Genomic DNA, 25,880 nt, shown 5'->3' with positions numbered 1-25,880 from the left:
ACGTTGGAGTCTCTGTGTTAAGCTGTATTTGAAACCTCTGGTTGAAGTTTTTTGCTTAATCTTAGTTGAAGTTTTTTCCCTACTCATTATGGGGGACAGGGATGGAGGTCTCTCCAACAGAGAGGACTCTGGATAATATAAAAAATACCTTCACAGAGGGTTGCATATGATGACCAGATGGAGGGCCTCATAAATAAAGGGGATTTGTACTGGATCTCACAGGAGTTCCAAACAGAATTCTTTAAGTTAGATTTTGATCACTGACATTCATGACAGCAGTAGTATCATTGTTATGATTATTGCATGTATAATTTACGTCATTAGTAATTTTTATTAAATAAAATAATTTTTATTGAGCACTTGCTACATACTAAGCCATATCTTAAGCAATTTATTGTTTTATTTTTTTTTAAGATTTTACTTATTTTTTTCCAGAGAGAGAGAGCACAACCAGGGGGAGCGGCAGGCAGAGGGAGAAGCAGGCTTCCCACTGAGCAGGGAGCCTGAAGGGGGGCTCGATCCCAGGACCCTGGGATCATGACCTGAGCCGAAGGCAGACGCTTAACCGACCGAACCACCCAGGTCTACCTCTTAAGCAATTTACAAACATAATCTCATTTAGTCCTCAATACAGTTCTGTGAGAAAGATATTATTATTATCCCCATTTTTTTATAGAAAGGTTAAATAATGTGCCACCATGACACAGGAAATGGTAGAAGTGCTGCTTAATTGGCAGGTGCTAAATGTATGTTTCATGTGCATTGCAGTAATTATTTTTGTTCATCTTGCTTTTAAAATGTTTCTTTTCTTTTCTTTTTTTAATTTAATTTTATTATGTTATGTTAGTCACCATACATTACATCATTAGTTTTGTTTTGTTTTGTTTTATTATTATGTTATGTTAATCACCATACATTACATCATTAGTTTTTGATGTAGTGTTCCATGATTCATCATTTGTGTATATCACCCAGTGCTCCATGCAGAAGGTGCCCTCTTTAATACCCATCACCAGGCTAACCCATCCTCCCACCCCCCTCCCCTCTAGAACCCTCAGTTTGTTTTTCAGAGTCCATCGTCTCTCATGGTTTGTCTCCCCCTCCGATTTCCCCCCCTTCATTCTTCCCCTCCTGCTATTTTCTTCTTTTTTTTTTTTTAACATATAATGTATTATTTGTTTCAGAGGTACAGATCTGTGATTCAACAGTCTTGCACAATTCACAGCGTTCACCATCAATGACCCTAGATTTTCTTTTCCTTAAAAAACAAACCACAAAAATAACAAAAAGCCTTTGGTAGAGCTTTGGCAAAAATGGTCTGGTCTCCAAATTAGCATAACAAGTGTAAAATGTCATCTGTTTTAAAATAATAAGCTCCATTATTAAAATTTGACCTTGTGAGGATTTGCTTTCTAATTCATATGGTATAAGTCCTGAAAGCATGGAGAAGTGAGTGACCTGTTTAAAACAAAAAGGAGCATACCTGGACGTGACTGAAAATCTATCAAAAAAGCATCAGATAGTTCCATATTCAGGTTAATAAAAATGGGTGAATTGTACATTTCAAAGGAGAATCTGGGACACTGATCAAATAACAAAGACTTAAAGCAAGCTGGGCTCCCCGCCCAGAACAATAGGCACATGAATTCACAGAATGGGGGGATTTTGTCCACTGTGTGTGTGCTCATCGCACACTCACATTCAACCATACAGCATTAGCTCACAGAAAGTGAGCTGTCAACATAAACAAGTGACCTTAGTGTACAAACAGAAGCAGTACCATATTTTAGCATCCTTCTTGTCTCCATAATATTCAAATCCATAACATCTTTTTGCCTCCTTGTTATGTAAATCTCAACTTTGGAATCTCCAACTAAATCCCTGAGATCATATGTACAGCTTTATTATAATCTCAACAAGAAAGGTTTTCCTGGGGGCGCCTGGGTGGCTCAGTCAGTTAAGTGTCTACCTTCAGCTCAGGTCATGAGCTCGGGGTCTTGGGATCCAGCCCCTGCATAGGGCTCCCAGCTCAGTGGAAAGTCTGCCTCTCCCTCTGATCTCCCCGCACCCTCCCCACCCCCGTCGCATGCTCTCACTATCTCAAATTAATTAATTAATTAACAAAATAAAATATAAAAGAAAGGTTTTCATGAATTGCATCTATCTTCTAAAAGAAAAAAGATGTTCTTGGTAGTAATTGAAAGCACATTCTGGAAAGAGAGTGTTTAGGCAATGTATTATACAGAATGGTCTTATAAAAGTACTATTTATTGCTCCCTTGATTTTCACCATAAATCTAGGTCCTACTGTGCAGCCTTAAATAAGTGCTCCAAATTCTTTGTCTTTCTTTACTCTAAAGAGAATAATAATAGCTTCTTTGTGAATGGGAGGGCTGGGTCTCTAACTCTACAGCATCACCTTGGGTTAAGGGTAAATTTAGGAGTCTGTGTATCAGTTGTCTATTGCTGCATAGCAAATTACCCCAAAACTTAGTGGCTGTGATGGTGAATTGTATGTGTCAACTTGACTGGATCACAGGGTGCCCAGATATTTGGTTGAAACATTATTTCTGGGTGAGTCGGTGAGGGTATTTCCAGAAGAGATTAGCAGTTGAAATTGGCAGACTGAGTAAAGCAGATTGCCTCCTCCACTGTAGATGGGCACCATCCAATCCCTTGAGGGCCTAAATAGAACAAAAAGACGGAGGTAGGGAGAATTTGCTCCCCCTGCCTGCATGCAGGAGCAGGAACGTTGGTCTTCTAATCTCAGCCTGGGATTTATACCATGGGCCCCCTAGTTCTGAGAACATCAGTTTTCCTGGGTCTCTGGCTTCTAGACAGCAGATAATGGGACTTCCCAGGCTCCATAATTGCATGAGCCAATCCCTTATAGTAAATCTCTTTCCAATACCAAGAGTGTGATTACCAGGGATCATTGGGGGCTACCTTAGAAACTGCCTACCACAGTCTACATCCATCACAGAAACTCCTGGAAATTAGAGGAACACCAGGATTTATTCCTTTCCTTCCTTCCTTTTGGACAGAGGCCATTACAAATCAAGCACAAAAAAAGAAAGGACGAGTGGAACCAGAGCTGAGGCCAAAGCTATTTCCATCTGTATCCACAGAACAAAAAACATCAGACTCTACTTGCTCAGTCAGCCCTCCAAGCATCCCCGGAAGACATTGCCAGCAATGACTGGTTCTGGCTATCTTCTTGGATGACTTAAGGGTTGAGGAGGTCAATGTCTGGACAATGTAACCTGTTTGCAGCCCAAGAGGTATACTGGTTGGAAAGCTCTGCCTTAGATAACCTATTGGGAGACCATCTTGTATTTTTTACATTTATTTTTATTTTTTAATTTTATTTTTTAATTTTTAAAGATTCTATTTATTTATTTGAGAGGAAGAGTGAGTGAGAGAGAGAGAGCATGAGCTGGGCGGGGGGGGGGGGGGGGGAGGGGGAAGTAGGCTCCCCACCGAGCAGGGAGCCTAATGTGGGGCTCCATCCCAGGACCCTGAGATCATGACCTGAGCCAAAGGCAGACACTTAACCGACTGAGCCACCCAGGTACCCCGGGAGGCCACCTTGTATATGTAGTTTATAGTGATGGTTCCTACCCGCTATTTGTTTATCCAAGTTGGCCCAAGAAAAGATCCTAGTTGGTGTATCCATTGTCTCTCCTATGTACTACCATGTAGCAGTACTTGCCACCAAATTAGAGTATGTTTCTTTTTTTTTTTTTTAAGATTTTATTTATTTATTTGACAGAGAGAGAGAGACAGTGAGAGAGGGAACACAAGCAGGGGGAGTGGGAGAGCGAGAAGCAGGCTTCCCGCGGAGCAGGGAGCCCGATGCGGGGCTCAATCCCAGGACCCATGACCTGAGCCGAAGGCAGACGCTTAACGACTTAGCCACTCAGGTGCCCCTAGAGTATGTTTCTCATATAAATCAGCAAAGCTGCCCTCATACTAGTCAGAGCTTAACAGAGCCAGAAACTGGGGGCATATATGCCTTTAAAATAACTATTAATAACATTACTTATGTTATTAATATAATTAATAACTGTGGATTTTTAAATTAATAGCTTCCATAATTATTTTTCTTTTTTTTTTAAAGATTTATTTATTTATTTATTTGACACAGAGAGAGACAGCTAGAGAGGGAACACAAGCAGGGGGGAGCGGGAGAGGGAGAAGCAGGTTCCTGGCTGAGCAGGGAGCCTGATGCGGGGCTCGATCCCAGGACCCTGGGATCATGACTTGAGCTGAAGGCAGACGCTTAACGACTGAGCCACCCAGGCACCCCAATTATTTTTCCTTATTGCATCATTTCACTCTTGAAGTAATACTTAAACTTTTATAATTTGAAAGATTGACAGAATTTCCACATGTAAAACATATAAGGAGATTTTTCACTCCAAATTATATCTAGAAAACTTGCCTATATTTGAAGGTGGGTGTTCAGATATTAACACAAATCTAAGTGGCACACTCTATTTGTATCACGGACATGATATGTTCATCAGATATTATGGTACTCACATAAGCACAAGTTCAGAGATGCAAGAAACCACATGAAGTTAGCATTCAGCTATTGGGTTTTCTAAAATAAAAGCCAGCTGGCAGATTTTGGCACAATGGCAATGCTGAACTTTGGTGCATCTCTAAATTTTATACCCTCTTTTTACTCTTCTAGTTTGACACAGAGGCTAGTTTTTCTCAGCCTTCAACTAGAGCTCTTCAATGGCTGCAACTTTTTTTCCTCTCTTCCTTATTTCAGGGAAACCTTAAAAGCCTTTTGTGTCTTTTAAGACTTTTGTGTATCTTACCTCCCTTCTATCTCAGCTGGCCCCCAGGATTTCCTTTCCCTTTACCCCATCTTCTCAGGACTTGGTCTGTTCTCATCTTCCAGGCAGAAATTAGATGTCAAGGAAGACCAGAAAGGGCCCAATCCCTGAAAATAAAGATGTCGGAAACAGAGGTAGACATCCGGGACCCTGCTTTCAATTGGACTGGGCCCTGAGTTATACTTCAGTAAGAGAAACTGGGAAGCTGAGTCTGGCCTCAGGTGAAGGGACTGTCAAGAGCCTGGCAAATGGGTCAGTTCTTCAGGCTGAGGTTCTGAGCTGTGATTCCCTTGTCCTGTCCAGAGAATAGATTAAAAAAAAGGTGACACAAAGGACTCAAGATTAGAGAGGCAGACTGGTCCTGTGAGACAGATTTAGATACAGAGGCAGAAGGCAGGCCTCGGGTGCCTCACCACTAGGAACCAGGCATGTCCTGAAGGGATATGCAAATGCCTGGTGCTTGCAGACAGCCTGGTAGTAACACAAATGAGTGAAGCAGGTCAGGTGTAAGACCATATGGGGTTGTGTTGGTGACTATGGGTACCTGGAGCATGGATGACCCATCCAAGGGCCAACCCATATCTGTGAGCACAATTCTGTAAGATAGGTTCTGCCAGCAAGGGGCAGCTCTAGATGGTCTGCACTAGCACAAGATCAAGTTCATGGTCTTGTGGGTAGGCAGCTCTTGCCAAAGAAGAGGCTCCAGTCTGATGAAATTCCCTAAGCAGCTTGAATATAGTAGAACCTGAGTGGAGGATATAGAATGCCTACTCTGATTTCCAGAGCCAACTATAGTCCAAGTGATGGGAAGGCTAAAGGTGAAGTGGATTTCATCTTTGAGTTGAATGGGTAGGTGCCTCAAACTGAGAGATGGGGCTCAGGGTTTTCTTAAAAGGGCAGGTTCTTGAAAATTTGCATTCTGGTGTAATTGCTTTAGCAGCAGTTCATAAGATAAATTGTTCTTTTTACCCTCTCCCCCCATCTCCCCTTCCCACCCCCAATACCCTATAAATCACAGGAACTTGCCTTTGAGCCTTGCAACTATTTGGGAAGGAGGTTGGGAGGAGGCTGGATAGTCACTTTTGCCTTGTGGTATCTTAAAGGTGCCACCTGATATGTGGCAGTTCATGATGCACAGAGAGCTGTTGCCAACAAGGTCAGCAGAACATAGCACTAGAGAATACCAGTGGACGCATCTAAAGATTTGGTTCTTGGGCGCCTGGGTGGCTCAGTTGGTTAAGCGACTGCCTTCAGCTCAGGTCATGATCCTGGAGTCCCAGGATCGGGTCCCGCATCGGGCTCCCTGCTCTGCAGGGAGTCTGCTTCTCCCTCTGACCCTCCCCCCTCTCATGTGCTCTCTCTCTCTCATTCTATCTCTCAAATAAATAAATAAAATCTTAAAAAAAAAAAAAAAAAGATTTGGTTCTTGTCACACCAGCAGGGATGAACAACCAGGGCCCTGGCCAGAGGGCAAGTAAGGCACTCACTCCTAAGATCTTGCAAACGCAGAGGCAGATCCTGCCTTTATTTAAAATTTTGATGTTTTGTTCATCGTGGATTTTTTTCAATAATTTTGTTTTGAAAAATATTGCATTAAGATATAGTTATCTTGATTACTGAATCTTTGGCATCCCTCAAATTTTGTACCACAGGTAAGGTGGTGCACTTCTCCCCTTACCTGAGGTCCAGTCTTGAACACCTTCACAGTTGAATCAAAAGCTTGATGGAGCACCTGGGTGACTCAGTTCTTTAAGCATCTGACTCTTGATTTCAGCTCAGGTCACAGTCTCAGGGTGCTGGGATCAAGCCCTGCTGCTGGGCTCCGTGCTCAGCAGGGAGTCTGTTTGAGATTCCCTCCCTCTCCCTCTTCCCCTCCCCTCTCTAGTGCTCTCTCTCTCTCTCTAAAATAAAATAAAAAATAAATCTTAAAAAAAAAAAAGCTTGAACCAGTCCATCAGCACCAGGATCTTCTGGGTCTGATTATCCCCTCCATCTCCTGAGAACATACCAAGGCCAACAAATATAGAATGCAATAATTCTTCTCTGTACATCACAACTTCCGATTTAGAGCCAACTAGTATTTCTGTACCTGCTGTTGTACCACAGACTTAGCCTAAAATGGGGATACTTTCATCTAATAAAAGATTATTTTAGTTAAAATGAATCACAGTGGTTGAACTATGCAAGTGTGGAACTTGGCGAGGGTGAAAGACTGTTGAAGTAGGCTAATTTTTTTGTCTAGGATTGCCAGATGTTTGATACTGAGCTCCACAGCTCAGTATTTTGGCTTCTTATATGCTAACATAGACATTAAGATGGAAGTGAATATGCACATGTGGAATCTTTCTCATTAAAATTTGTTTTTGATTGTGTGAGGCTTTCTGAGGCTGCATGTCAGTATGCATGAATCCTTGCCAGCTGGAAGACAGGACAAAACAGCTGTTCAAAACTGACAAGAAATTGGCCTCCAGTGATTCTAAGTGTAGGAGAGGGAATTTATCTTTCTTGTATATTTACCTTTGTCCTGGGAGTGATTACTTTGATGAGTCTCATTAGTTGTGCAGATATGAGCCAAAAATCTACCAGGGATAGCTCCTGATATTAATTAAGTAATTCAGTGCAAATACTTCAGATTCTGTTTAATAGTGACAGAAGTGGACCTGGGAGAGGTGATACATTCTTTTACATAATCACAATAAGTTAATAGTTTTAGTTATTCTTAGGAGATGCACAGTGAAAGGTGGGGGTGAAGAGTCTGCATCTTACTTTCAAAAGATTCATCAATAATTGTGTGCATGTGTGTATGTGTGTGTGTGTGTGTGTGTGAAGAGAGGGAAACAAATGTGGCAAAATGTTAGTGACTGGTGAATCAACTGAAGAATTTATAGGACTTCATTGTACTATTTTTGTAGCTTTTCCGTATGTATAAAATTTTTACATTTTTGGGATGCCTGGGTGGCTCAGTCGGTTAAGTGTCTGCCTTTGGCTCAGGTCATGATCAGAGGGTCCTGGGATTGAGTCCCGCATCGGGTTCCTTGGTCAGTGGGGACCCTGCTTCTCCCTCTGCCTGCTGCTCCCCCTGCTTGTGCTCTCTCTCTTTCTCTCTCTAACAAATAAATAAATAAAATCTTTAAAAATAAATAAGTAAAATAAAATTTTTACATTTTTTCAAGATGGCAAGTTTTAAAAACTGATTTACATTCTAAATAGATATATATACATATACTTATATATAAATGAAAATATATATATGTACATATATATGAAGCATAACACTGAATTTTTTAAACTTTATGTATAATATCTGTATGTCCTTAGGTCCAGTCTGTAGAAGGAACAGAATACCAGGGATTCTCAGTGTCTGCCAGAATTTTAAATCCAGAGAAATCCATCTTGGTCGATCTGAGGACAAGCTAGTAGGTGACATGATACAAGAAACAACAAAAGCGGAGACCATATATGGCTGCCTTCTCCTAAGCAATATGTTTTCTAATTCAGAATCTAACCTGAGCTCTAAGCCAGGATCACGCGCTGCGCTTAGTTATCATCCCTCTGGGTCTTTCCAGCGGCCTGGATTGCCTGATCCATGCTCCCTGGCCTCAGACTGGAAGTGCTTGTCCCTTTGCTGGAAAATGACTCAAGTTTTAGTGATGGTGCAGTTGTCATGAATGCCTTGGAAGCTATTTGTCAGTTTATTCTAGTATTGTTTCCGGTTTCCGAAATTTATTTATTAACCCTCCCATCAATTGCTCTAATTTTTAAGGCCCAACATCTATGTTCAAAGCAAGGAGAGTTATCCATGTAATTCACACAAGTCTCTCCTCACTGTTCCAGCCCCCTTCCTAGAAATTTGCATACCACATTTCTTACAGGATTCCCCCTCCCCCAGCATCAGATACACATAAATAGTGGGTGTTGAAAGAATGAGGGGGATTGTAGGAGTAAATTACCACCAGCTGTCTGAAGGCTTGGTCATAATTTCTTTCCTTGTGGTTTTTGTTACAGCTGACAGACAAGGCTAGCTAGTGACGGAGATGGATCGGAATAAACACACACACACACACAAACACACAGTCCTCAAGATGGGGGGAGAAGGTTGGGAGACAAAGGGAGGCATACATGATGGAGGAAATATCCACTTTTTTTCCCACCTAGAACTCCAGCCAGGAAGTGAGGGAAGCAGCTTACCCAGCTTCCTTGTCAGTGCTTTGGTCTTATATGATAAATCAGAGAGCTGAGAAATGGAAAATCTGGGTCACTGGCCTAGCCCTAGAGTGCAATTTGGAGCAGAACTGAAATTAAAATTCACAACTTCTATGGGTTGTTGGAATCCTGCCTGGTATGCAAACATTAATAAAAAATAGCTATGATTTATTGAATGCTTAAAATGTGCTGGACAATGAATTAAACACTTTTCATATATTATCTCACTTTGTTCTCACAACTACCTTACTAGGTAGTTACTATCATTAGCCTTATTTTACCAACGAGGAAGCTAAAGCACAGGGTTTAATTTGTCAAAATCACAGGGCTGGAAATTGATGGGGGAGGGGAGATTTTCAAATCTCCCTGATTCTAGAGCCAGGAATCTAAACTACTCTGTTGTGATGCCTGTCAGTGACATCGGCGATGCTACAAGGCTCTTCCAGATGAAGGGGACCCCAAGTAGTCAGTCAGGGGAGACTGGGAACATTTCTTCTCCTACCAGTGAAAATTTATTTTTTGAAAAATATTTTATTCATTTATTGAGAGAGAGAGAGAGAGCTAGAGGCGGGGGAGGGATAGAGGGAGAGGGAGAAGCAGACTCCTCACTGAGCAGGGAGCCTGATGTGGGGCTCGATCCCAGGACCCTGAGATCATGACCTGAGCTGAAGGCAGACACTTAACTGACCGAGCCACCCAGGCGCCCCTACCAGTGAAAATTTAAATTTTTAAATAAAAGCACTGTATTTTGCAATCCTAATATATGATAAAGTTTTGAATTACTAGCATCCTTCAGGACTCTACTCAGATGCTACCTCTCTTATGAAACCTTCTCTAGTCAGATTTAGTTAATCACTCCCTCCTTTAAGTTCCTCTTTGTACCGTTCCTGTAGCACTTTGCACAGCATGATTTGTATTGTTGTTTGATGAGTGCCTGCCTAACTTCCCACACTAGATTTTAAACACATAGCACAATGCCTAGCATATGCTCTGTACATGTTTGCTGAACTAATAATGTTGAATTGAAAGAACTAAAGTAACCAAATTGCCCCAGAGTTTTGTCAGCTTTTGGGAATAAATTAAGTCCCACGAGCGTTAGCTACCTCTGAACTCCCACCTGTTCCTTCAGGAAATGAAGTCTTTCTCAAAGTCGCCCTACCGCACACAAGTATTTCTGCTTGTCCCAGGGGTTGTTTCCCATTCTCTCATAAACTGCTCCTGGTTCCGATGCCGGATGCTCTGACGTGGAGCTGCCGCTTTGCCTCCTGTGTATAGTCCTAGGTCACACACGTCCTGGCCCCCACGGCGACTGCAGGGCAGATCTTTCAACTCATACACATGCAACCTTTTCTCTCCAGGCTACCTGCATGGTCTGGGAAACCAGGCACATGCATCGAGCCTCAGTTCTGCCCGTTTAGGTTGCTCTCTTTCACTTATAATACAGATATGGGATTTGAATTTGTGAACTCAGTTGGACAGTTTTTCACCACATGAAATTCCAGTTTTATTATACCTGGGAACCTGCTTCTTACTGGCCTGTCAGTCTCTCTTGAGGCCTCACTTCCTCATTTATAAAAGAAGGTTGCCCTGCTGGGATGCTCTCTTACCGCCATCTGGCATATTGTAGATAATGCTTTGTTTATTGTCTGTTTATACCAGTAGACTGTAAACGCCATGAAAACAGGGTCTTTTCTGTTTACTTGTGTGTTTGTTCTACTGCTGGGTCCCTCGTATATAGAATAGTGCCTGATACACAGTGGTTCTCAGTGTTTTTTGAATGAATGAATGAATGAAAGAATAATGTATCAGAATTTTTGCACACACTTTAAGGCATTGCTCTAGTTGTCGATTTCTGCATAACGAGGTACTTCAGAACTTCGTGGCTTAAAACAACAACCGTTTTATTATACCTTGTGATTTTGTGGGTTGGGAATTTGAACAAGTCTCCGCTGAGCAATGTATCTGTACCATGTGGCATGGACTGGGTCACTTGGTGGTATTCGGCAGAAGGCTGCTCTGGAGGTCCCAGAACAATGTCACTCACCTCAGGCGTAGAATGTGAGTAATGCCTGTTGCAGCTTCATGGTGGCTGCTGGGTGATGTTGCACGTGTGGTCTCTGGGCCCTACCTCAGGGTAGTCAGACTTCTTTCATGGCGGCTCAGGATCTCAAGAGGTCCAGGTGGAAGCTGCGACACTTCTTATTGCCCAGCCTCAGAATTTATGGCCTAGCACTGCATTCTCTTGGTCAAGCCATTCACTAAAACCGTCCCAGATTCAAGGGGAGGAGAATTAGACCCCACCTCGTAATGGGAGAAGCAGCAAAGAATTTTCGACTGTCCTTAATCCACCACAGTCCTGCACCTTTTGGCCACAAATGTTACCCCATGCATAACTCCTTCCCTCCCAGAGCGCCCAAAAGTTTCATAACATTTACTGTATCAGCTCAGAAGTCCAGAATCTTACCACGTAAATCAAGTTCAGGTGAAGATGAGGCCCCTGGGGTATAGCTCCTTGAGTTCGGTTCCTCTGGGTCTGAAGACCTCTTGGCCTGCCTTCTGGGCTTTCGGTTTCAATTCTTTTGAGTCATTCTTTTTTCCATAAGAAATGGTCCTTGTTTGCAGTTGGGTAACTTTCTCAGCTTGTTTGCTCTCGTTGGCAGGTTGAGGGTCCAAAAGCATCTTTTCATTCTGTCCTGTCTTAATCCCTTTCAGTCCATGCTGGTACAGTTTGCTTAAAAACATCGAGGGTGCTTTTGTACTAATTACAGTCAACTCCTCTAGACAAAAGCTATGCCCACATTTCATTCCGAAACAAGGTCTTCTCTACCTTGGGCTGCCTTGAGACAATGGGCCCCTCAGATTCTTAGAAGCTTCTTTGTCTAGCAGAGAGGCACACCCCCGAGATTCTGATGGGCCTTTTGGTTTAACCGAAATGGTGTATGAGGCACCACCTTAAATATTTTGAGGTATTAACCATGGGTCTAACAGTCACACGTTGGATTTGATTTTTGCCCTGAAACTACTTCTTACTTTGAAAGCTTTTGCTATCTGAGGAGACTGGGATGAGCGGCCGTTTAATTTTTGAACCTAGCAAGTTCTGACTCTATATTTCCCCTAAATTCTGCTTAAAAACTGCACAGTTCTTTTTTTTTTTTTTTTTTTTTCCTAACCCACCTTTTCCCAACCATACCCCGTCATATGTGGTTTAAAAAAGCCGGTTAGCACTTTTGAAGTTCTGTCTAAAAATGTTCTTGGCCAGACCCACCCATTCATTAGGAATAGTTTCTATTTTCCAGATTCCCACAGGTAATGGTTTGGCTAAATTTCTGCCACGACGTAACACAGGTCATTTTTTGTCAGTCCCTAATAAACTGTCCGCAGTCTCTCTCATAGTCCCCTCAGTGCCCTTCCGGCTTTCACTAACAGTCTCCTTGAGGCCTTTCCAGGTTCAGCTGCATCCAGGCCTCAAAGTCATTTAGGTTTTTGGTAAAGCAACACCCCATTTACAGGTACCAAATTGGCTCGGTTAACTACTGCTATTTAGTAAACTACTCCAAAACTTACGGCTTAACACACAGAAAACATGTTTTTATATCTCATGATTTGGGGGTCAGTAATCCTAGCACGACTCAGCAGGGCAAATCTACTCCATATAGGCACAGCTGGCGCTGCCCAGTTAGGCCCAGCCCCCCCAGGCATCCCCAGCTTACCTCTTAACTCGAGTAAACGACCCTGCAGGCGGGACGCCTGGGTGGCTCAGTCGGTTAAGCGTCTGCATTTGGCTCAGGTCATGATCCCAGAGTCCTGGGATCAAGTCCTGCATTGGGCTCCCTGCTCAGTGGGGAAGCCTGCTTTTCAACCTCTGCCTGCCACTTCCCCTGCTTGTGCTGTCTCTCTGACAAATAAATAAATAAATAAAATCTTAAAAAAATAAAGATCCTGCCACAAAGCATCCCCTGATGGACATTGTAACTATACCCTCAAGCAATAACGACTGCCCTGAACAAGCGAGACTGCTGTAACTGACCCCAAGACAATGAGCGACCTGGCTTTTACTGTCCACCTGCATGTACCCACCCACCTTTGTCCCACATTTTCCTTATATACACCTGGAAGTATTTCCAGCATCGTGCAGACGGTGTTTGAACATTAGTTCTCTGTCTTCCTGGGATTGACCTCATTGAAATGAATTTCTTTCTTGTTTCACCACGGCTCATCTCTCTGCCTTTGGAGTTTGTCAGGTTAGTGGCAGAATTCACTGAAATGAATTTCTTTCTTGTTTCACCACGGCTCATCTCTCTGCCTTTGGAGTTTGTCAGGTTGGTAGCTGAACCTGGTTCTGTTTGGGACCCCAGGAGCCAGGTGTTCTTGTTCCCCTGCGCCCTGGCTATAGTTTCTCTAGCATGGGAGTTTCTTATCTGGTAGCTCTGGACTTCGAAAGCAAGTGTCCAAAGAGTCTTGCATGGAAGGTGCAACGCTTCTTAATGACTTAGCCTTGACAGTCCCAGAACATCTCTTACTGCTGCATTCTGTCAGTTAAGTAGGTCTCTAAGGCAGACCCAGATTAAAAGGGAGGAAAATTAGATCCCATCTCTCAATGGAAGAAGAAGGAAAGAATTCATGGCCATCTTTAAGTGCCACGGACACTCTTATCCTTGATTGTGGAATGACTCCTATCTGTCTAGAAAGGACATTTTTTAAAAAAAACCCCAAGGTTAGAGAAATGGACGTGGTGTGGTGAGGGAGAGAGGGGACATCCGCTGACTGACCAAGTCAGCTGAATCAACTACAGTGATCAGTGGAGTGAAAGAGTCACAGATGGTGTCCTCTTATCTAAGTCTCAGTGAATGCTGGGTGTCAGAATTAGGGAAGCAGTGTGTGTAGTGAGTAGTTAGGTGTGACATTTTGGAGCTAAGCTGTTTTACCTCTCAGCTTTGTGAACTTAGGCAATATACTTCACCTCCCTGTGCTCCATGTTAGTCATTTACAAAACAGAGGTAACTAGAGCCCAGCTCATCAGGTTTTGGGGAGGATGAAAGGAGTCAGTACCTATAGCACTCTTAGAAAAGAATCTGGCAAAAGTATGTTAGACATGTTTATTTTTATTGTTGCCTTATAGTTCATGCAGTAATTTACATCAAAATCAATAGTCCTTTTTACCCAGCATCAAGCTGGGGAGGACAAGAAAGGTGAAAGAAATAAAAAAAAAATGAATGGAAGGAAAAAGTACCATTGGAGTATTCTGAGCTGAGTATACTAAAAAAAAGAAATACCTTCCTATTTTTTGTCTTTTCTCATCAATGCAAACATTTCCTGAAGCACAATCCATTGACCAGTTCAAGAGCAATGTACTTAAGAATAACATAAGTAATTGAATTTACAACTGCTTTAATTTATTACATTAGTTACCCAGATTCTTTGAGTTCTAAATCAGAAACCTGGTAGAGATACACTAGGAGGAAGATGTGTAACTTTTTGCATGATTCATGGGATCTATAGTCTTCTCTTACTCAAAATGGGAGTAAGAAATGTGTCGAGATAGGCAAGGCTATGGTGCAGTAGTAACTAATTTCCAAATCTCAGTAACTTAATACAACAAAATTGTATTTCTTGGTCATTCCACATGTTCAATTTGGGCCAATAGGAACACTTGGATCATCCGAGTCACTTCAGAGACCCAAGTGGATGAAAGCTTCATGTTGACACATATTGATCTTCAAAGATCAATACAACAGTGGAAACTGCCAGTCACTGATTGTGTACTGACTCTTAAAAACTTCTACATTCTACCTAGAAGTGGACACATGAGACTTCCTTTCACATTTCAGTGGCCAAAACAAGTTACATTTCATTGACCAAAAGCTACACCTAACTTTAAATGGGTGGGGAAGGATAAAGTTACCATGCATCCACCAGGAGAAAAGTTTTAACAAAAAGCCAGAAAGCACAGCATACAGGGACTGGTAGATTGTAAATTGCATTATTGTTCTACACCTTCTCACCCCTCCTGTAGTCTGTGGGCAGAGTGCACTTTTTTGCACCAATGACTTTGGACTTGGCCATGTAACTTACTTTGGGGAATGAAGTACCGCAGAAAGGGCAATGTTCCAGTTCTGAGTGCAGACTTTAAGAGTCTGTGCCAACTCTCCTACACTCTTGCAATCTACCATGAAAATATTCCCCAGGTAGCCACTGCTTCTTCAGTGTGGGTCCTGAAATGAGAGCTACTTGGAATAGTCTTGAACCCATGCTCAACCAATCCATACCTGAAGCCCAGATCCTTGAGTGAGGAGTGGATGTTTGTGGTACAATATTGAGGTTTAGGAGTTCTTTGTTAAACAGCATTGTTGCAACAAAAAGATGACTAATACAGTGACAACACAACGGGATTTTAGGATGACTAGCTACTAGAGATAATGGTTTGCAAGAAAGCCTATGAAAGGGGCTCCAGGGGGGCTCAGTCAGTTAAGTGTCTGACTCTTGATCTCAGCTCAGGTCTTGATCTCAGGGTAATGAGTAGGGTCACACTGGGCATGGAGCCTACTTTAAAAAAAAAAAAAAAGAAGACCTATGAAATAGGATTTTACTAGTTAGTATTCTAAGAAATATCAAGTAAAATGAGATAATGCTTATTTATATACTATATAGATAGATAGGCACAGATACATAGCTATATATATCTTATAACTATTAAATAATTTCTTACCTATTAAAGAGAACAGTTAAAATGATAAATCCTAGTGTTATTCAGGCTGAGTAAGAAGATAAAATTAGAAAGTCCTTTCTTTTTAAAGATTTTACTTTTTTTTTTTTAAGATGTATTTATTTTAGAGAGAGAGAAGAGAGAGCAGTGGGAGGGATAGAGGGAGAGGGAGAGAATCCTAAGCAGACTCCCCACTGAGCACGGTGGGGTGGAGGGTGGAGGGGGGCTCTATCCTACGACCCTGAGATCATGACCCAAGCCGAAACCAAGAGTCACATGTTCAACCAACTGAGCCACCCAGGCACCCCAAAAGACTTTATTTTTTTAAGTAATTTCTACACCCAGTGCTGGGCTTGAACGTACAACCCCAAGATCAAGAGTTACATGCTTGACTGACTGAGTCAGCCAGGCATCCCTGGAAAGTGCTTTTATCCTCACATTCCTATGCCCTAAGAAGTTATCCTAGGGAAACAATTCAAAAGAATAAAATAATGGAGGCATTATTTATGAGTCTAATATTAGAAACAGTGTAACTATGCAGTAATAAAATATTATTAAGTAAACTATTGATTGATATTATGTAGTATTATACAATCATTAGAATAATAAATATATAAACACTCTCTAACAACATGGACAGATATCTAATAAGTGAGAAAAGGAGGGCATAACTTATGTCTAGGCTGTTATATATAGTTATAGAAATAGATATGTAATATGTGTAGATAATGACTAGATGGAATGTAGAGAAATTTAAAGTCGTGTTGGCGGAGTGGATATATGGGTGAATATTTTTTTTGACAATCTAACCAAAAACTTTGTTCTTTTGACAATAAACGTAATCCAGAAAACAACAATGAAATCTCTCTTTTTAAGAATATACTCTTGGGTGTGTAAGAGTCAGTGTTTTGGGTTAAAAGATACATTTTAAAAAGAGAACTGAAAGAAATTTCAACAAACATTTAACATTGATTATCTCTGGGTATTATGGGTAGTTTACTTTCTATATACTTCTTTTTGTATTTTTCAACTGTTTACAATGAATGTACTATGAATTTTGTAAAAACATGATTTAAAAATAAACCGGCATATTTTCTAGCTTCACTTCTGAGACCCCATAGTTCATCCAGCTAATGCTATCACTTCTTGAATGCAGCATATGTCTTGCTGTAAATACAGTTCCTCTTCAAACTCAGTAGCCCATAATTTGATTTGAGACAGAACTAAATATAGCACCAACTTTGGTATGGAGGATGGAAAACTGACTCTCCTAGCCCTTTTTTGCTTGTTTTTTTTGCAGCAGGAGATTCTTTTCAGGACAGGTAGCCTGTAAGCCTTGTCTCAGGTCAAACTGGGCCTTAAAATGTTTCCTGGAAACATTCTAAGCTCAGGAGCAGTGTGGCCTTAGGTCCAAGCTAAATGCTACGGTTTGGGGATTCTAGATTAGGGGCCTATTAGACGGTTCCAATAAACCCTCAAATGTTTTATTATTATCCTGCCCTCCCCACCCCCTATTCTGTGCTGATAATTAGAGAAACTTATCCAAAACATAGTAGGCAGAATGACAGCTCCAAGAATACCGGCTCCCCACAGTTTCACCAATTCTCAGGCATGCTGGGGCCCTTCCTGAGTTAAACTCCTAGGATACCTAAAAGAATCAGTTCACTGTAGAGACATCTTGTTGGCGTTATTTTCAGAAATTTAGAGAGTAAATGTCTGGGGTACACCATGGAGAAGACAACCTGTATTAGAGCCTTAGCAGAGACTTTGAGCGTTTTGGGGTCTCAATTCTATCATCTCTGAAATAAGTATAACCAAATCAAACATTGCCACATGTGGGCACTATAAAGCTTTGTGCAAATTAAAAAAGGTCATTGGTAACGCTAATAATAACGGTGATCGTGTCACTTACTAAAAAGGTTTTACTTTAGAGCTAAAAAGGAGCTTGGGGCAGTCAGCACTTTAATTATAGCATGTCTGACTTGTTTAAACCTCATCCCATAAACAGAGGGTACAGAGTCTCAGGCAGCGCCGTCACCAAAGGGCCCTTTTCCATGATCTTAGAATAATTGAGGAGGAGATTCTAGCTCTGTCGGCTACTGTCTTGAAGTTTTTCCAGAGTTCTGGGAAGTTCAGGAACCCTCTGCCCCCTTTGAAGCTACATGAAGCATAGTTGCCTCTGTGCTTGGGAAACTGAAGGCGGAAGATGTAGAACAGGATAAAATCAGGGGCTGACCGAGATGGAGGCAGCGAACAAGGCTGCAAGGTTTCGAGGAAGGTTCCTGTCCCCCGTTTAATGGTGAGACTGACATGTCCGGTCTCTGGGAAAATAACGTCACGTCCGATGACCATCTGGGGTGTGCATCTGCATTCAGCCAGGACTGCACCGAAAACCCTCCTAGATCCCGGCTCCCTTTCCGGGTTTACCTGTGGGTGGGGTGATGCAGGCACACGAGAGGACCTTCTCTCCAAATTCTCCCGACAGTTAGTTGGGTTTCTTTTACAGCGCCCCTCAGTGGGACGGGGGAGGAACGGAGGGGCTTGGTAGGGCGCCCTCTGAGCCCTCTGCCCTTGCGCCCACATCATCCCGGCGGGGAGGCGTGTCACCTGGGCTGGCTGGGCCCCGGCACACTGGCTGCCGGGAGCCCCGCCTCCGCTCGCGGGTGACAGCTCAGCTGGTGCCGAGCAACTCGTGCCAGCTAGTCGTGGCTCAGCCTGGGAGCGGGTGCGCGCCCCGCAGGGCTGCCTCTGGCCCCAGTTCCCCGAACGGCTCCGGGCGCCGCTCCGCTCCACGTCCCGCTTCCTACTGAGAACAGTCCCTCCCTTGTGCCCGTCGCACCGCTCGCCGGAGGTTCGGCCACGTCAAATCGGTTTTCTCAAAAAGCAGGGGGCCGAGCGCTCTCTTCGCCGACACAGAAAGAAGGAGCTGGGGAGGGAAAAGCTGCCGCTCCTGGCGCTGGAGATTCGTGGGCAAGGGTTCTCGTTTTCCCAGGCTGCTTCCACTCCCGGGTGAGGAGCGCCCTGAGAGTGAGAGGGAAGCGCCTGGAAAATGGAGCAGACGTGGACGAGGTAGGTGAGCCGCTGCTTTCTCCCCGCATTCCGGATGTGGTGCGCCCCCCACCCCAGCCCGGCCCCCTCCCCCGCGCCCCTAAGGAGAAGTCGCCCCTCACCTAGGGGCCTTTGATATCGTCTCTCTCTTTTTAAATGCCTCTCTAATTCCCACTTCTCTTGAGCCTTCTGCACATGTGCTGTTCTCTGGCGTTTTCCTTGCTTAATGGATCTCCCTTCCACCCAGTCTTGGTATTAAAAATAGCCAGCGGGGCTTACCTGGAAGTTTTTGTAGAAATGGTTCTCTGTCTTTTCCCTGTGCCACAGATGAGAAGGATTGGCGTAGGTCATTCTTTAGAGATACCTTTATTTCAGAATTCCTCCTTCTCACCCTGCCACGTTTTCCTTCTCAACCTCATCCTCTACCAGTCACACAAAAGGCAAAGCACTGAGTGAGCAGAGCCCAGCATTGCTCATCTCTAGAGTGTCCAGTTGGAGTGACTTCGGAGGAGGGAAGAAGGAAGGAAGAGACCAGGGTGCCCTTCATTGCCCAGGCTTTTTTGAGACCAGGGTGACAGCAAGCTTTTAGGTCAGATTTTGGAGGTGCCCAATGGAATTGTGTTTTCTCCTTCCCCCTAGTCCTTCCCCTCAATGTACTTTAAAACAGACCTACCCAGGGATAAAAGATAATGTGTTGGGACAAAGACTTCATTTTTGTTTGTCAGGGAGAGGGTGGATAGAGAGGCTGGATTCCAGAGGTGTTTCCATGATAGATAGTGCTCCATCTCCAGATTTAGCTTTGGCGATTGGAGTGAGGCCAAACGTGTGTGTTGACTCCTAAGAGAAAGCAGACTGACTGTACAGACACAGAAGGGATATTGGGGGCTTAATAGGACTCGTGAAAAAGATCTGGGAGACTTCAGCTGATTGTCCAACGGGAGGGGTCTATGTCATGTCAGTGTTAAAGAAATTGAAGCTTGGGGTGTGTTGGTAGACCCATGCTATCTAGATTTACAAGTAATGATTCTACTTTTTGCTCTTTTCTGCTCTTCTTAGGCCTCTCCTAGAGGGCAGTGCTCTGTTGTGAGCATCACTAATGCAATCAAGAGACACAGGGGACTGAAGACCATACCTTGAGGGGTTACCAAAGGACCTGGGGTTCTTTAGTCTGGGGAAGTGAAGACAGGGCTGGGGTCGGGGCGGATATGGTGGCTTCCTTCAAATATTTGAAGAGCGGTTGGTGGTAGTGAGAATCGATGGATTTGGAATCTCTTAGGAGGACAGAACACATTGTGAGGAGGCAAGTTATGGCTTCGCCTAAGGGAAAAGCTTTCTAACAAGTGACCTACCTGGAGAGTAAAGAGATTCCTTGACCCTGAAATTGTTCAAGCAAAGGCTAGATGACCACTCGATGGTAATGAGGGATTCTTGCTCTCTCTCAGTGTTGTCCACACTTTAAAAAAAAAAAGATATTGATTTTTTCTAAACTTTATATTTAAATGTATATTTAGATTTCAGATAAATTCAGAAATAATTTAGAAAACCACAAATAATATGTTTATAGTTTGATTAATGTCACAAACCGAGTATATCCATGTTAATAGGCATCCAGATCAAGAAAGAGGACATAACCAGCACCCCTGAAGCCCTTGTGACCCAAGAAAAACCATTATCCTAACTTCGCACACCATAGATCAGTTTTGCCTGGTTTTGATCCTTATGTCAGTGAAATTATCCACTATGTACTCTTTTATATCTGGCTTCTTTCATTCCATCTGATGCTTGTGGGATTCTTCCACATTGTTGTGTGTAGGTCATTCATTCTTGCTTCTGGATGGGATTCTACTGTGTGTAACTATATCAAATTTATTTATCCATTCTATTGTTAATGAGCGTTTGGGCAATTTCTGGTTTGGGGCTATTATGAATAGGTTGCTATCTATGAACATTCTTGGGCATGTCTTTTGGTGAACATATGTACATATTGCTGTTGGGTAAATGCATAGATGTAGAATTTCTGAGTAATCGGAAATGCATGATCAGCTTCAGTAGATACTGCCAAATAGTTTTCTAAAGTACTTATAAAGAGGATAGACGATGGGCTGAGATACAGTGAAAAAGTGCTCCACATCACTAGTCATCAGGGAAATGCAAATTAGAACCACAATGCCATACACTGTATACATATTGGAAGAGCCGAAATGAAAAAGACAGAAAATACCAAATGTTGGTGAGGTGGAGGAGTCAGAATGTTCATGGGTGTTTTTTGTTGTTGTCGTTGTTATTTTTTGGTTTTTGGGGTTTTTTGCCCTTATTCACAGTAAGAAATGTATTTACATTACAACCAGGTATACTCCCATACATAACTGAAACAAGAGTTTCATGTAACAATACTTAACCTTACTGTGTGTTTTGTACTCTGATGTTTTCCACCCTACTCCTTTTCTTTAAAAAGAAAAAAATGCTAGTTTATTTCACCACCTGGTGGATCATAGATGGAAAAATCCTATAATCATATAGCATAACTGATGTCTCAGGTGTTTCCTAACTCACAGCTAACATCAGTTCATAACCATTTATTTTAAATGTGAGAGCCCAGTACAGGCAAAGCACTGTGCTAAATGCTAAGGGTGAAACAATGAATGAGACTGGGTTTCTGCCTTCAAGCATTGTACTTTTTCATTGTCTATAATTCTAATAGAGGCTGAGGCACACATATGCATGAGAGCACAGGGGAGAAGCACAACTTGAGAAATTCAAAGAATAAAAATTAACTATACAGCCACTGTTTATTAGGCTTGCCTCTATTAACTTGTGTGCTAATCCCTTCACAGACTTCATTTCACCTAATCCTCACGACCCTATGAGGTACGAGGGAAATGTTATTATAGTCATCATTTTTAAGACAAGAAAAATTGAACTTCAGAGACATTAAATAATGTGCCCAGGGAACACACACAGCTGAGAAAGAAATACAGTTGAGTTTTGCTGGTGATTCAGTTTCTGAGTTGGTTCTGGAGCTGGCTCCTTATCCTGACTACTCAAGCTTATGAATAAGTTTAAGACTGTGATTCTATTCCCAAGTTTCATTCTTGGCAGCTCTTGGAAAGCTTCCTCTCTGAAAGGTTCTTCACATGAGCCTCTATACCCTTTATCTTGCTCAGTCTATCCACGAAGGACAGGGTGCTGAGTATTTGAGTTCTCAAAGTAAAATATCCCCGACTGCTATCTGTGCATCATCTGCCCTGCTAGAGGTCAACTGGAGTGTTTTTTCCCAGGGATGTTGCCTGACCGTTGCCAGACCCTTTGGTTAAATCATATGGGGAGAACATCATTGGTTCTGGAATAGCAAATTTCCTATGAATACACCGGCCTTACAAAAAAGCTGGTTTGGTCACTAATCAAGCCCATATCCACGAATAAGGTAAGAGTTATCAAAGGAATAAGCTCATGGAGATGATGAGGAACCTGATGATGAGGATAATTTTGCTCATCTTGTAAGTCTCGTATCTATCAGGCAAACAGCTTCTACAGCTCTGAATTTTTAGCATTCACTTATCAGGACTAGCAACTCATTAAAGAAGAGTGTGTATTTCAAATTCCTTATCTGGACTAGCAACTCACTGAAGAGTGTGTATTTCAGATTCCTTAGATTGTATTAGTTTCTTTTTGCTGCTGAAACAAATTGCCATGAATTTAGTGGCTGAAAACAACACAAATGTATTATCTTGCAGTTCTGGAGGTCAGAAGTCTGGAAATTGGTCTTCTAGGCTAAAGGGAAGATGTCTGCAGGAGTATGTTCCTCCTGGAGGCTCTAGGGAGGAATCTAGTCCTTGCCTTTTCCGGCTTTAGAGGCTGTCCACATTGCTTGATCCATGGCCCCTTTCCAGCAATGGCAACACTCCAGTCTCTGCTCCCTTGTCTCCTCTCCTCTTCTAATTCTGACTCTCCCGTGTTATCTCTTTTTTTTTTTTTTTTAAGATTTTATTTATTTATTTGAGAGAGAGAGAATGAGAGAGACAGCACATGAGAGGGGGGAGGGTCAGAGGGAGAAGCAGACTCCCTGCCGAGCAGGGAGCCCGATGTGGGACTCGATCCAGGGACTCCAGGATCATGACCTGAGCCGAAGGCAGTCGCTTAACCAACTGAGCCACCCAGGTGCCCTCCCGTGTTATCTCTTACAAGAACCCTTGTAATTACTTTGGGCCCAACTGGATAATCTGGGATAATCCCGCTATCTCAAAATCCTTAATCTCATCTGAAAGTCTCTTTTGCCATGTAAAGTGGCACACTGACAGGTTCCGGAGAATAGGAATGTGGACTTCTTTGGAGGGCCATTATCCAGCCTACCACACTATGAAATGCTGGAAAAGTCATTACTAATTCTCTTCCCCTTTTGGGGCGGAAATGCTCTTGTTTGTAGCACGTGGAAAAGTTGAGTAAAAGTCAGGCAAATCACACGTGAACCTTAGTCAACTTCCCTAAACAAATAACTCAAGGAAAAGTGAACTTGAACTATTTAAGGGCTACCTATAAGATTGAAGGTTAGGAAAGGAATTTAATAGTCTGTTTTGTGTTGTTTTATGTAACCTTGTAATTTAATTTAACACAATGCAAGCGTTGATTGTATTTGTTTGCCTGCTGTGGCTATGCAAACTTGGAGAAGGGAAGTAACAGCCAAGAAAAATAGTGGTTCAGTCTCAAAATTCAAAAAATTTGATTTTGTTTCTTCTCCCCCACATAAAGTGAGTTCAGCCTTCAAGTAAGACAAGAAGCCCATTTATCATGGTTATTTTGCGCTTAAATGATCCCCATTGATAGCTTATTTGCATTGATTCTGCTCTGTATTAACGCTTAGCTTAACGCTACATTCACGCCTTCTTAACTGTAGAGGAAGCAGAGACATTTATTCTCTTTGAATTCATGGTAAGTTGGCAGAGTGTCCTGTTTACTAATGCATAGGTTACAACCAGAAATCGCATTTCTCTCCATTTTGTAGATGCGGCAGCTGAGGCCAGAGAGGTCAGTTAGGCCCCAGGGCATGAAGGTCTGGTTGAGTCCAGTATCTTTGCCCACTGTGCCGATGCTGCTGCTTTGCATACAGCACTTTTTTTTTTTTTTTTATGTTTTTATTTATTTATTTATTCATGAGAGTCAGAGAGAGAGAGAGAGAGAGAGAGGCAGAGGCAGAGGGAGAAGCCGGCTCCCCGCCTAGCAGGGAGCCCGATGCGGGACTCGATCCCAGGACCCTGGGATCATGACCTGAGCCGAAGGCAGACGCTTAACCATCTGAGCCACCCAGGCGCCCCAGCACTTTTTTATTAGGAAAATGCTCTTTCTCATAATTCTATTACTGAAACATCTTTGGTCTTTGAATTTCCCTTTTAACATTCAGCACTTCCAGCAATTAATTTCCTGCATTTGGGGAAGGAGAAATTTCTGCCTCCGAAACTCTGATCAACTTTTAAATAGGCCTATACTGGGGCGCCTGGGTGGCTCAGTCGTTAAGCGTCTGCCTTAGGGGATCGAGTCCCGATTCGGGCTCCCTGCTCAGCGGGAGGCCTGCTTCTCCCTCTCCCACTCCCCCTGCTTGTGTTCCCTCTCTAGCTGTGTCTCTCTTTGTCAAATAAATAAATAAAATCTTTAAAAAAAATAAGCCTATACTTGGATTTTGGCTTGTGGAATTTATCTCGATCAGTGCTTTCATCCCTGCTTGCTTATTTCTGGTGTGCTAGATCAGACTGGATACCCCTGCCCCCGTCCTTCTTTCAGCTTACATGCTAAGGGTGGATTTCAAATACATTGAGAAGACTGGGAAGGGGTCATTTTGTCTCTGAAAGGATAAACTGGGTGACTCTCATCATAGTGCCCTCTCCATTCTAGTTGGCTCAGGGATAATTTATACAAAACTGTGTGGAGCCTCCATCCATTCAGCGGATGCCCTGGGACACTACTCCTGTTGAAATTGACCCTATTTTATAAATAAAATTCCAAAATAAGCTCGGAACATTCCACAAGTTGTCTCTGGCAAAAATCCAAATAGCATTTAAAGTTAGAAAAAGTCCAGAATAAAAGAGATCTCATGATGACCCAAGGTGGCTCTACCCAATTCTATTTTAAAACATTCAAATATACTGAGGACTTGTTTTCCTCAGTCTCAGAAAATCTTCTGAGTTCTGTGGTCAGCAAGACAAACTTGATCTGAATTTTTTTTTTTTCTCATGCTGAAGCACTTTATTATTCATAGACTATTCATCATCATCATCATCATCATCATCACAACTATAAGTTGTATTTTCATGGCACATTAATAGTTTCTAATACATTTTCCCTTAATGTGTCTCGTTATCTCCAGTCCTCTTCTGCTTGTTCCACTCTCCAGAAACTTCTTTCTCCTCGGCTTCTCCAATGCCATCTAGGGACAGTAGCCACTGCTATCTTTTCTTCATGGCCAAGGTGGAGGGGGTATGAAGAAGCAGTAGCAACTAACATAGAAAGCATCGACTGACAAAGAAAATCGAATAATTTTTAGCATTTCACACAGTGGAAGAATGTATTTATTTTACATGTCATAATGTGGAATATTGTTATTCATGATGTAGAATACGTGGAAATATACTACTTTACTCTGTCATTCCCTTATACTGAAGTCTTTAGGGTTCCAGTTTTTAACTATTATAAATAATACGTGATAAACATCTAGGTACATAAAGCATCTTCTTCCATAAGATTATTTTTGAACGATAGATGTTCAGAAGTAGGGTAAGTGTATCAAACATTTGTAGTTGTTGAATATGTGTTGCAAATTGCTTACCATTTAGACTCCTATAACCTGTAGAAATATAGAGGATATTTTGGCTCAATTTAACCACCTTTTTCAAGACCCGAGTCACTATATTGTAGAAGGGGAAGTGTCATAAAGTGACATAAAGTGATGTATCCCAGGTGAATCAGTAGCAACATCCCAACTTCTACTCCTCTCCAGAGTAAAATGCTTCACTTTTGCTCTTAATATCTGTTACCATCTTGGAGTGTTATCTGAAATGGTAATAAACAGAAAATTATAATAAAATTTTA

At 42.3% G+C, this 25,880-nt stretch overlaps 1 protein-coding gene across 9 annotated transcripts in view; it reads left to right on the top strand.

Moving 5' to 3' along the window:
* Positions 1 to 25,880, top strand: part of PDE4DIP (phosphodiesterase 4D interacting protein) — a 205,597-nt gene that overhangs the window by 15,055 nt on the left and 164,662 nt on the right. The window contains exon 1 of one of the 9 annotated variants that reach the window (XM_032420231.1): positions 18,415 to 18,824. The exons of the other annotated variants lie outside the window; for them this stretch is intronic. Within the exon in view, the coding sequence (XP_032276122.1) occupies positions 18,805 to 18,824 (20 nt within the window). The 5' untranslated portion in view covers positions 18,415 to 18,804. Of the gene's footprint in view, positions 1 to 18,414; positions 18,825 to 25,880 lie in introns of those variants that run through there. 9 annotated transcript variants of the gene reach the window in all.

Source organism: Phoca vitulina, unplaced genomic scaffold, assembly GCF_004348235.1.
Source record: "Phoca vitulina isolate PV1807 unplaced genomic scaffold, GSC_HSeal_1.0 scaffold2, whole genome shotgun sequence".
NCBI classification, from domain to species: domain Eukaryota; kingdom Metazoa; phylum Chordata; class Mammalia; order Carnivora; family Phocidae; genus Phoca; species Phoca vitulina.
This window is presented reverse-complemented; position numbering and strand designations above follow the sequence as displayed.